At 35.9% G+C, this 13,390-nt stretch overlaps 1 protein-coding gene across 7 annotated transcripts in view; it reads right to left on the reverse strand.

Annotated features, from left to right (window-relative positions):
* The window catches only part of LOC114137384 (stromal membrane-associated protein 1-like), a 100,553-nt gene that overhangs the window by 53,200 nt on the left and 33,963 nt on the right, over positions 1 to 13,390 (reverse strand). For 4 of the 7 annotated variants that reach the window (XM_028005924.1, XM_028005923.1, XM_028005921.1 and 1 more), the window contains exons 4-5: positions 12,524 to 12,599; positions 807 to 872 (exon numbers count right to left, since the gene is read on the reverse strand). In XM_028005924.1, coding sequence (XP_027861725.1) covers positions 807 to 872; positions 12,524 to 12,599 — 142 coding nt within the window. The remainder of the gene's footprint in view (positions 1 to 806; positions 873 to 12,523; positions 12,600 to 13,390) is intronic. The other 3 variants (XM_028005926.1, XM_028005925.1, XM_028005922.1) reach the window with 1 other exon arrangement.

Raw genomic sequence — 13,390 nt, forward strand, 5'->3', positions numbered from 1 at the left:
AAAATAAAACAAACAAAATTAAATCATAAATATTATATCTATAACTATTACAAAGAATCCTAATTATTACAAAATTAAGTTCTTAAATGATGCTCTTTGTATCTTAAACATCCTGGCCTTGTTTTAAAAAAGTAATTTGAATTGATTTGAGATGATTTCTACAAATCCGCAAGGGATTGTCCACCAAACAAAGCAAATTATTATTTATAAACATCATTTTGTGTTGACTGATTAATGATCTTAACTGACTGGCATCATCACGGTTTTGTAAACATCTATTAGGGAGTGTGAACATATTATCTCCAAACCTCTCTGCCCCACTCCAGGTCTCTGACTCCATTACCTGGGAGCTAATGATGCTAGCATTACCCAATTTGTTTGTGCAGCATTAGATGGCCATTAAACTCCTATCTGATCGCCTCTAATAAAACAGAAAACTGCAGCAGCGTTCACTCCTTCACAAATAATGCTGACGAACACCTCAACGCTTACATTTTCAATCAGTTTCTGTCTATTTAGCCAGCAGAACTCAGGAAAACTGACCATGTGAATATGACTAAATAAAAGTATCAGCAGACTTAAAAAAGTAAGAATGGAATCAGGAATTTGTGAAAGGAATTATCAGCACAATTGATATATAAAACAACTTATGGTTTAAAACACAATTCTTATAAAACTTATGAAACAATATTTTAGTAGTAGGGGTCAGAAGGACAAGAGCAGAACTCTAAATCTCCTCTCAGTCTAACGCTGCAACACAGCAAGGCAAGATAAACGTTTTTGTAGGATAAAGAAGAAACCCACACCTCTGATCTGGTCTTGTCAGCCTGGGAGGAAGGCGAGGTGGAAGGAGCAGCCGCTTCAGCTTTCTGCTGAAAGACAGAAAATCGGCCGTTAGACATGAAGACGAGAAAAAGAAAAAAAAGACAGAACATTTAGACGAGCATGGAAAAGGGCATGGTGACAAGAGAAAAGTGGAGCAGAGAGAGCATAAAGTTAATTAGGAGTAAAGGAGGATTTGCTTCTTGTACACAGTAGTGAGTCTTAAGTTCTCAAAGTTACGGAGGCTTTATTAGAAGCTGCTGACCTCTGGGAAAGACTGAGCATGACTGGACCTTTGTTCTGGTTGTTTCACCAAGCACTGGATTTCTGAATTCATAACTGAATTTCAAAGCTCTTTTAGATCAGCGATTCTCAAACTTTTCCAGGCCGAGGATAATTTACCCCATTTTACAAACAGACCAGAAATTTCCCCCGCAATAACACAGTATCTTAATATACAACCTGAAATGAGTTGTTAAAATGCAGTTAGTCAGTGTGGGGCACAGCGCTGTTCACCTTTCAACCCTAACCCTTAACCCTAACCCATAACACTTAAAGTAAAAAAATTTAATTTAGATGTGAGCATGTCTACTAGAGGCATTTTGAGTCATTTACAGATTCTGAGAATATGGATTCTAAGTTTTCCAATGATGGAAAACACATGGAAAGCAAAAAGGTTCTTTACTGCAAGTGTTATGTGCACTAATAACGTTTTAGGGATATTTGTAATTTAGATGCATAATAAAAGAAAACAGACTTGAGTTGCTTTGGCAAAAATATTTCTTTCAGCCAGATAGCGCAACATAAATAATTTTATTTTAGGTGATAAAATGCAGTTAGTCAGCGGGGGGCACAGCTCTGTTCGCCACCTCCTCAACATCATATCGCATTCAGCACAGCCAGAGATCTGCATGTCTGCAGCATGCTATACATTGTTATAATGTTCAAAAACATGTTTTGCAACTCACTCTGAGAAACTAGTATTTTCAGGTTTTCTTTTTAGTGATCCCATCTAAAACCATTTACCCGTTGTTATGTTTAAACACAATCGTTTGGTAAGCTAACTGTAGCGTTGCACTTTGAGCTCACATCACAGCAAACGTATGTTTACATGCAGTACCACATGGGCCACTAGGGGGTGCACACGGACCACAGTTTGCAAGTACACAGAGGCAAATCATAACCACATTTTTTGGTCCTGCACAAAAATCAAGGATGATCTGGAAAAGTCGATTTGGGGTCTTAAACTCCAACAACCTGCCATGTTGTTATTGCTTGGAGCCATTCCTGAGGCACTGGAGATGAGTGACAAATACTTATTAAATATTTTCAGTAATACAGACAAAAAAAAATTGGTCACTCAAAAATGGCTTCAACTTGATCCGCTGATGCTACAGGACTGGTTGGATCTGATGGAGGAAACCCACAAAATGGAAACATTCACACTGAAACTGGAATCTGAACTTTACTAGAAGAAGATGGTGGAAATGGATTAGATTTCACGAGAACAATCAGTGAAGTAGTTCTCTTAGTCTTTGAAATGATTTATGCTGCTTCAAAAATTGGAAATTAAATCTGAATGCTGCTTCATACCTGTAACTATGTCTATCTTTGTTAGAAATTAAGTATTGCCTCATGTTGACAAATGTTCTGTGTTTGATAAAAATGGAAAACGACCAATAAAAACACAGTTCCAAAAAGAGAAGAAGGAAAAGCAACCAGACGGCACAAGTTGCTCAAAACAAACACAGAAAAACCTCAAGGGTTTGTCTATAAACAAAAACACAGAACATCTGGCAAGTTTAACAATTTATTAACCTATCCTTGGTTTACTAATTTATAAGGGAGAATATTAACTAGAAATAAGTAATAATTAGTGCTTTAAGCAGTTCATCATTTAGACAGAAATAAATGCTGTTCTCCTATAACTATATTACAATTCAAGATGTTTTCATCTTACACATTAATTTAGTTTTTTGTTTTTTTCTTATTTTTAGATGTCATGGTGGTACCACTGTTTTAAATCGGTCTGAACTATTTCTATGATCTGTTTATGTCTATCTTATTGTGTCTGTATTTTGGTTTTTCACCCGGATGCAGAGTTGTGTCATTGTAACCAATAGGAAATTTTAACTGCAGTAGCCACAGTTCAACCAAAAGAGGGCAGCACTGAGACTGTTTTAGACCAAATATTGCAGAATTAAACTATTGTTTGACAGAAATATCAAAATTTGCTAAGTAACATGAAGATAGTAACACCCCTAAGGTTCAATATATACATTTTATCTTTAAAAAAAAAAAGTTAACTTGGGGTTTAGCTACTCTTTAAAGTGAACTGAAAGCATGTTGTAAACAAATCAGAACAAGGAGAAATGAGATCAGAAGGGATTAAAAATATATATATTTGAACTTTAATAATGCTGATCAGAGCAGTCCACACTCAGGCTTACATTGACATTATGGTGCAAAACATCGTCCTTCTGGTCCAATGTCAGGCAGCAAAGCTCACAATGTGGCTCTGCACATACAGAGGCAGATGAATAAAGGATAAGGAGGAATAGCTAAAGACTTTAGGGAGAGACGGAAAGAACAAAGTAAGGAAAGGTTCATTTTCATTTCTCCATTTGCATGCACGGCACTTTCATGTTCAGGACACTCCGGAGACTTCAAACCAAGTAAGTGAAAAGAGCTGCTAATGCTTTCAGCCGCCTAGTGCCCACAAAATCTGTCATAAAAGCAGGTGAGCAACAAGAAATGAAAGCGCTACCATCATTACTGCCATTCTCAATCTGTCGCCGCGACCCGTACTGATCCACTCCCATCAGCCGCACAGAACTTCCTGCAGCTCTTCTGCTGACAGTTAACAGATTTAACTTCTGATGCAACCGTGCCCTTGTCTGCATCTCGCTCCTATTTATGTTTTGCCGTCTGGTTGTTTGCTCCATTTCTCGATGCATCGCGGCTTCCCGGGAGATTTTCGCCTCGTCTAGCTTAAGCTTCTTCTCAACTGCGTGTTTCAAAAATGTGCCAAGAGTTTTAAGGTCAAAAGGACAGAAATACAAAACAGAGCCGTGTAAAAAGCAGAGAATTTCATAGTGTTTTCTAGAAGGTGAGAGATGATTTTGATACAAATACAAGAGAATTTATATCAAGACACAAAACTGTCAGGCTGGAGGATATTTTTCTGCTCCTCAAATAATCAGTTTATTCAGTTTTACCAAAAAACCTGGGCAAAATTAATACACCATTTTGTTTGTATTGCGAGCAATGTTAATCTTACTAATACTGTTTGCCTTAGCCTTTAACCCCAGATGAAAACAAGGCAAATACTGAATAAAATTAATTTGGAAAAACTAAAACTACAGTTAAAAGTAGAACAAGTTCAAAATGGTTTGTGTCCAGGATGTGTGGGGTCCGTTAAATTTCTAATTTATGTAACGTTTCATTCTTTCGTCTGTGGAACAAAATAACACAAAAAATGAAGATTCAATCAGCTATTGGGTAGTAAAGCAACGAAACAAACTAGTACAACCACCCAAGACTTCAATCTTCGTTATTAGTTTTGCATATTTGAAATGTTTTCCAGTTTCAGTGTAAATGTTCTTAAGGAATTAAAAGTTTTTTATCTTTAAAATGATATACTCACATTAAAACACCATTTTTACTATTGCATGAGTTGAAGATCAAGTTATTTTGTTTTAGATTGAAACAAAATCTTATTGTGACACAAACTCAAAATAAACAGTTAGGATAAAATAAAACTTAGTCAAAATTTACACCCTTCCATTTACATTTATACAAAATTTTATCTTGTTTACTTTATCCAAACAGGAAAGTCACACTTGTAATTTTTTATTAATTTTTTTATGAAGGATAAATTGTTCAATACTTATTGGTTTTGGCCTAATTCTGGAAGTTAAAATTTTAGTAATATTGCAATAAATCATATTGTACTTTTTACTCTCAACTAGAAAGAAGTCTCCTTTATAAAAATGTTCTGCATTTTTCTTAGTGTCAGTAAGTAAGCAAATAAGAAATTAATTGCATGATAAATGGATAATTTCCATTCTGATTATTAATTTAACAAAGGATTATTAATTTTACAAAGGCAGATTTAATAATTCATTTTATTTATGGTTTTAATTGCATGTAGATTTTTATTTCTGTTTAACTTGTTATTATTTTGGGTATTTAAAATATCTTACAGTTCCAGTGTTTAATGTTCTTTAAAAAATTAAAGTTTATTAAATGTTCACAAGACGAACTTCCATCATTATCCCATTACTTGAAAATTATCTTATCATTTATTGCAATAATTACTGGGACAATTTATTGTCCATCAAAATTTGTTATCATTTATATTGAGTTTGAAATTTTTAGCAATAACTCTGATGTCTTATAAGCTCTAACACATGACTGAATGTCTTGGATCAGAAGCCTCTTTATTTTCTCCTGCTGCAGATTTTTTTTAAAAAGAGAAAAAAACACCTTTCGGCCTCTAATGCTAAAACCAGAAACATTTCCAAAAATAGGTGATCCAGCAAACATCAGTCCTCCTCCTCTCTAAAGCCCCTCAGGCAGAAAACTAATGCTGACTACTGAGGGCAGGACACAGAAACGTTTTCATCTTTCTCCATTTACATCCGTCTCCCCTATCAACTGTAAAGGCATCAAACGCTCTCGCTGCCTGTGGTGCTGAATTCACAACATTTTCCACTCTCTTCTCTGGCTCTGTTGGGGTCTTTTCGGGTTTTACCCCGCTCCCCGAAGTTTCCTTCTCCTCTTTTTTGGACTTCAGAGCTGCAGGAGATGTGAGCCTGGCTGTAGACAAGCAAAGACAGGCCGTTGAAGATGATAAAGAGGAAGAAGCTGGAGGGTGAAGAGAGACGAGAAGAAGAGTAGAGAACAAGGCGACTGTTGAGTTGAACTGAAACGGAATAGATTTTAGGACCACTATAAGTAAAATAGAGAAAGAGTTGACAGGTATTAAGCCTTTTCACGTGACGTCATGCTCTCCAGACCTCCGCTGCACAAAGAGAAGGATGCAAACCAAACGTATATTTTTATTTTAGAACTTTTAATGAGGAAAGATGTGGTGATAGATATCAGCCGTCAATCATAGTGACTGTCAGCCCTCGGTCACTTTTTACAAGGTAAGAAGACCAACGCTCATGTACTTTATAAGTAAATATGATTAGAAAGATATAAAATATCGCATTATGGGGAAGGTGCGTCTAACCATTGGTTGCCATGGAGACAATGCCGCACCGTCATTTAGCCTAGCATGTATGGAGAAAACTGGTTAGCATCTCGTCTATTGTACGTTTTTAAACTTGCTCCGGTTTAAAGGGAAACTCTGTTTATGACATACTGATATAAATCATGTGGTGTGAATTCAGTCAAAGTCAGTATTTTGATCAACACGTCAGGAGGCAGGAGGTACGGGTCGGTTTCTAAGCTAGCCATTTCCAACTTCTGTAAATACTGCCGTCTGTGAGCTCCAACCAGATGTGTTACAATCACAGACAAGTTAGCTCGACTCATACAAGTAGAAGCCATGAATAAACTGACAAAAATCATTTCAGTCGCTCTGTTCAATATTCCCGTCCCTCACTTCCAGCCAATGGTCACTTAAATTCTGTAGCCCATCTACATGTTAAGGTTGTAAAAGTCAAGCTAGCATAGCTTACCAACTTCCCTCTTCCTCACTATTTTTTTTAATTAAAACTTTTCACTAACCTGTGGGATGTGACACCCTTGGACCTTATCTTTTCATAATGCTGACAATTACTAGCAAAGCACTTTTTCTTTAATATATCAGGCTTAAGATTTAAGATTTAGTGCATTATGGTGACAACTTGAAAGCTAAAACTAATGGTGGTCATCACCTGTGAGCTGGAGGGTGTCACGCCATGTCTATAAATCTAAAAAAGGCGCCTCCTCAAATAGCTTCAGTGATAACAGAAATAGTATATAATCACTGATATAAAAGGCAAAAAAACTCAGAAGTACTCTGAGAAAAAACTCTCTCGCTGCAGGTCCTTTAATGTCAGAGGATTGGCAGTTAACAAGGTTGCCATGGCCGAGGCTGTGGACACAGCAGGCGGGACAGTTCAATGACTAATGCAGACAAATAAGGTTGAAAATAAGCAAAGTCTCCCCCAAGGCAACTCCGCTGCTCTCTTGTGACATTTTTAGGCCACTCAGTGGAGTCATCACAGAGGGTTGGCAAGATGCACTCTGAAATAAGACGCACACACACAGAGAGCTACTAATTCACCCTTGACACAACAATGAACCGACGCTGCAGGAGTAGGGGAAATGGAGAGCATGCACTCATGTACTTCGGCATGAATAAAGTCCTCCGAGCTTCTATTATCTGCTTCACCGTGACTCGTCTGAAAACGCAGCCACTGAAGCATGAAACAAACACGCACACAGCATAAAATATCTAGAATCATTCATTTCAAAAACAAACTTGTTCTGCACAAAAGTTTTGAAATTAAATGTACAGGAAAGGCTGACTCATTTTTCTGAGAATGACCATATTTGGTAATAATCACATGACCTGGAGATCCAATCAGAACGTGGCATTAAAGTATTCACTTCAATGGTTCACATGTATAAAATCTATATTTAGACAATATAAATATAAAGCTTTATTTTGTTTTACATCTACACAAGATTTCTGTCTCCTCCACACAACATTTGTTTCCTCAGAGATCATAATTATTGGAATCTTTTTTTCATCTAAAATGAATTTTCAATAAATTTGGAAAATCCATACTTTTGGACAATTCATACTTTAAAAACATTAAAATTTATTTGAACATAAAGTTTTCCTTCACATAGGAACTTGCAAAGTTACAAAAAAAACAATAATTATTTACTCTTTATTTAGCCCAGAATCAACATTAGCAAGCTCAACAGACCAAAAAAGACAATAGAAATAGTACAGTGATTTAAATTAAATAAAGAAATTGTTTATTTACTTCCAGATCTGACTATAAGAGGATCAGCCAAGGGTCATGAACAAAGGTTGTTGTTAGTCGCTTAAAAATTTATTTTTTTAAAAAGTCATAAAAGGGGTTTCAAAAGCCGCTAAAAATTCAGCCAAGTGGCTAAATTGTCAACTGTGGCCAGAAAATGGAGACTTTTCAATAAAAGAGCATACTTGGCAAGCTAATTTGCCAAGAACCTGAAACTCCAAAAAGATAAATTTCATACATGGATTTTGTTTTTAACGCTAAAATTGATTAATTGCAAAGCCTTAGCACACACATACAGTGGACTGTTGTCTGTGAGTTTCACTTTTACAACTAAATCACAGAAATTAATTGAGTTTCATTATATTTTATTGCACATTTTAAGAAGTTAAAATGTGATATTTCACTGACTGTTCAGAAAAATATCAATCAGTAGCACATTACGACAATTCATGGGCAACTTACTAGTGGTATTGTAGTTTCTGTTTTGACTGATAAAACAATATAATAAATCAGAATAAATTTAAAGTGTAACTAACTTCAAATTATTATTTTCTTCCCCAGATAGACTGTCTAAAGGCTCCTAAGGGTGCTAACTTTATGTTTCGGTGCAAATTTTGACTCGCTAATGACAAAGTGGAGCTTCAGGCCTAAATGTCACTATAAAAATCACAAAAGCAACAAAACAAAGGCACTACTTTGTCACTTTTTTGAAAACAAAAATCTGTTAGAGGATCTGAAAAGTTGTTAAATATAGCGACAAAACTGATAAGTTAGCAAAAGTGTGTCTTTCTTCCTGCCCTCTGCTCTGTTTTAGCCCCTCCTCTCAACCCACACCTGACCACGCCCCTTGTCTCTAGGCCCCGCCCACTTTGGTGGAATTTTTCAAAACTTGTCCGTTAAATCACAAGTTTTACTTTTCTTACACCAGACAACCTGACTCATTATTCGATTCCCAACTCAAACTGCAGCTCAGAGTTGGCGTCGTCCGCCCTCTCCTCTCCCTTCACCATCTGTGTGAAACTACTTATAGTAATAATGAGTTGTTTTTAATAACCAATTTGCATATAAAAGCGAAGACGTGCATGTGGGCAACCAAAACACATCCTGGATCAGAGTCTGGCTGCTGGCAACGCCTCAGAGAAACACAGAAGAAGAGAGAGAGATGTCTCTGATGAAACTGTTCATCAGTTTCACAGCCTTTGCTGAGTTCGATTTAAAGTGTTTCCACATTTTTTTTGTTTGTTTTCTGGCTCCTAGGAGATGCAAATTAAAAATCTGGGAGCAAGAAATAGAATTATTAGTGCGACTCCATTACAGGGTAATGTGTTGTGTAAAATAGAGACACAAAGGATTAAAAAATAATATTTCAGATATATTTTGAGCAGAACATGATAAATAAAACATTTATTTTCCTCTCATTATGCTATGCTTGGTGGATTTGGACCAGTGACGTGCGGTTAGGGGAGGCAGGTGAGGCAGAGCCTGTCATAATGAAAAGATAATATATAATGATAAAATAATTTATATTGCTATTTTCAGCCTGTGGTTTGAAATATAAAGTACCAATTTTTATTTAGCTTAACCAATTCTGATTATTTTTTCTTCAAAATCTCTGAATTTTCACATTTTTCCATTCAAATCTTCGGAAGCGAAGCCAGTCAGGCAGCAGCAAGCTGAGCCTCACCTGGGATTGTGCAACCTCTTGCTAACTGCACTGGCTGTCATTCTTTGAGAGCATGCTCCTCCTGTCTGTACATGGCCAATAAAGTGGTTAAAAACATTTATGGACTACAGTGTATGTAACGTGTTTCGTGTGCTGAGAAGCGATCATAAACGGCAGAGAACAGATTCGAGGTGAGGCAGGCAGTTCTCTTGCCTCATGGCAGGGGGCGCTCATGATCCCAGACATTGTGACTCCACAACTGCAGAGTAAGATACAGCAACAGCGAGCTAGCCATACAGTAAAGTGCAGCGATATATTTATAGTTTTCTCCTTGTACCTTCATATTATAGGCCTACTGCAACAGACTGATTGCTTTGCTCTTTGTGTGGGAAATGGTTGAGTGTTTTTTTTGTTTTGTTGTTGTTAGCTGCTATGGCAACGAGTCTGCCCGTAGCTGCGCTGATAAAGAAGGCGTGAAAGAAGTGGTTTTGAGTTGTACTTTAACGGGTTTTTCCCTTTGCTGTGGAGCACAGCACGAAATTAATAATATCTACATGTCCAGGTTTGATTGAGTTAACGGAATTATTCTACGGCAGCGGCTTAGCATCACATGTAGAAGAATAGTCTTCTTGCCCTCCAGCTTTCTCTGCATGCGCAAAATTTCCTCATGTAAACAATAACATGCAGGGGGTCTATATTTGTAAATCTGATTATGATTAAGTCAATGCCTCACCAGGTATGAACCTCACCGCACATCACTGATTTGGACCCATACTTTAACCTACCTTAAAGAAAAAAAGCTGACTGCTGATTATTATGTCTTAAAATCCTGTAGGTAATCCCACAGAATGATGTAGCCACCACCACGTTTCACTGTGGCTATGTACTTTCGATGCTGCTTAGTGTTGATGATGGGCCAAAAATACAAATACGGCTCAAAAAAACATGAAAAAGTTTAACATTTTCCATCAATCATTTAGAAACTAGAACTCATATTTTGTATAAATTAATTACACATAAAGTAAAATGTTTCAAATCTTTATTTCTTGTCATTTTAATTATGTTTTCAATGTTTTCCTGAGTAATTTTGGTCTTGCCTTTACATCAGTTTGTGAGAAATATTCCAAATATGGATGCCTGTCTACTTTACAATATTTCATACCCTTCTCCTGACTGATACTTTTGTGAAAGAAGACACTTTGTAAAATCTCTGCAAACTACGACTTGAAAATGATCAATGTTGCTGTACTCAACAACACTGAATGCTTAAACTGGACCTCAAGTTGCTTCAACAAGGTATTAAAATATCAATTTGCAAACTATTCCAAGTTGTTGTTTGCCATTTTTCACAGTTTTGGAAACAAATCTTTTCTCACAGATAGAGACTCTGAGTCTAAACACACAGAATTAGGACGTCTGCTCACTCTAAAAAGACTAAAAACAGTTTCAAAAGTTATCATTAACTGGGTTTGTAAAGTCTTGGCATCTGTTCTGGTGTTGTTTGTGCAGTAATCAGGCCTGAAAGGGCTTTCACTGCCTTTAAAGGGATTTAAAACCAGAAAATGTCATTATTACTGTAGTGGATCTAAAGAGAGAACAGGTCAGCAGAACCAAAAGCAAACAGTTTGTTGTGGGCAACATCAAGTCTGATGAAAGCAAAACTCAGCAAATGCATTCTTATGAAAACGGCAAGTGTTTCTAGTTTAGTTTTTAATGCAAATATTTTATTACACTTGAAATAAGACAAAACTAACTTAAAAGTAACTTTGTAGCAAGATTTAGAGGCTTGTTTTAAGTAAATAATTCCTTAATATTGAGGAGGAAGTACTTGCCCTGTTGGCAGATTATTTCAATTATAACAAGGGTGTGAAACTCATTTTCGTTTTGGGCCAAATCAAGATCCTGAATGTTCTTAAAGGGGCGGTTTTGCCAGAATGTATTGATAAAATCTGTTAAACTGTTAAAATATCAATGAATTCTTAAAATTAAATAATATTATTGAACATCTTTTCAGTCATACCAGGATTTCGTGATTCTTTTTGTGATTTTTTTGCAATAAAAGTATTTGTGGTACTAATTTAGAAATATTTGCACTTATTTAGGACAATAAATGTAACTTTTTATTACTCGCCGTATAGATGATGGACTATAATCTGACATCAATTAAAGCTGAGGCAGCTGTTTAGTACAAGTAACAAAGTTTTTGACAATTTTTGAGAAAAATTTGCAATAAACTCCCAATTATGTATTAGCGCTAAAGCTTGTGTAAATTTGTTGATTTTGCGTGAATTTCCACAATAATTATCCATAAACAGGAGGTACTAATTGATATAATTTAGCAGTAAACAGATAAAAACTGAATTGATTTGATTGATAAAATAATATTTAAGCACACTTAGCGTTTAGTCTTGAATCCAGAGGGCCACATAAAAAGCTAAGGCGGGCCAGATTTGGCCCACAGGCCTCGAGTTTGACACTTGTGACTTATAACAACAATAATTTACAAGTTAATTTAGAACAAGCACTTTTCATTGTTTAAAATGAATTATTTACTTAAAACAAGTGCGTATAAATTGCTGAAAAGTTACTTTTATGTTAGTTTGTCTTATTCTAAATGTACTAAGGTATTGTGAATAGAAACTAGACAAAAACACTTGGTAAAATTTTGTGTTTTTGCAGTGGAGCCAAAAGAAGCTAAACATCTCAGCCATTCACAATCTAATTTTAAAATTTCAAGAAGTTCTGAATGATTAAGAATTACAAATATTTCATTATTTTGAGTTTGCTTTGAAAAAATACACTGAAGTTGATTTCGGCTCAGCGAGGTGGAAGATTTTCAACAAAGAAGGCGATAGAAAATCTAAAGGGAAAGAAAAAGTTGTCATTTTACATAAGGATGATTTCTGTCCTCTGCCTGTTTGGGCCTCTAACAGCCCCACAGCTACCAGTGCAGCACAGATTACATAAAGCAGCCTCCAACCACTGCAGCTGTAACAATAACATGCAGTGACTGAAAATGGAAAATACAACACGTGCTGGTGATACTCACTGAGGCTGCGGCCAAGGCTTCCTCGTCGTAGTACTTCTTCCTCTCGTATTTGTCCCGGATGAAAACTTCCACGGCTCTAAAGCTTGGAGTTAAGGACTGGAACTGAAAACAAGTCAACCGCACTGCAAAAACACAAAATCTTAACAAGTATTTTTGATGATAAAACTCCTCAGTTTGGTGCTTTGGTCTCAACTAGCCCTTTTTTTTGAAAGATAATTTTGCTTACAGAGACTTTACAATTAATTTTTTGTCGTTTCTGTTTATTTAAAATGTCTTCCAGTTCCAGTGTTAAATGTTCATAAGAAATAAAATGTCTTGATCTATGAGAATAAGTTCTTAATCATTAAGCCATTACCACTATATTACTTGAAAATGGTCTCAAAACCACATTATCGTTTATTGCAATAACTTCTAGGACAATTTATCGTCTTATCGACTTAAAACAAACTCTTATATCTTGCTGAAAAGTTACTTGTAAGTTAGTTTTGTCTTATTTCAAGTGCAGTAAGATATTTGCACTAGAAACTAAAAACACACAGCTTCAGAAAAGTGTTAATAATATGATCTAATCTCAAACTTCTCATCTTTTTGCAAAGACTTTGGTGCCAAACTGAGTTAATAACAATAACAAGAATGTATAACATTCTGATTAACTTCAGATGGTTACACACAGATCTAATGACTTGTTTGAGCCATTTATTTTAAGATTGAGAGATTTAAGCTCTTCTTGGAAATGGTCAATTAATTTATATTTGTTGGTTTCCCCCCTTGCTCTCTGCAATACTGTACCTAGCATAACCAGTGCTAGCATACTGTTCTATGCTAGCTACACTGCAGCTAGCAGTGTAGCTATGCTAGCTACAGTGC

This window comes from Xiphophorus couchianus, chromosome 22, assembly GCF_001444195.1.
Source record: "Xiphophorus couchianus chromosome 22, X_couchianus-1.0, whole genome shotgun sequence".
Classification (NCBI taxonomy): Eukaryota; Metazoa; Chordata; class Actinopteri; order Cyprinodontiformes; family Poeciliidae; genus Xiphophorus; species Xiphophorus couchianus.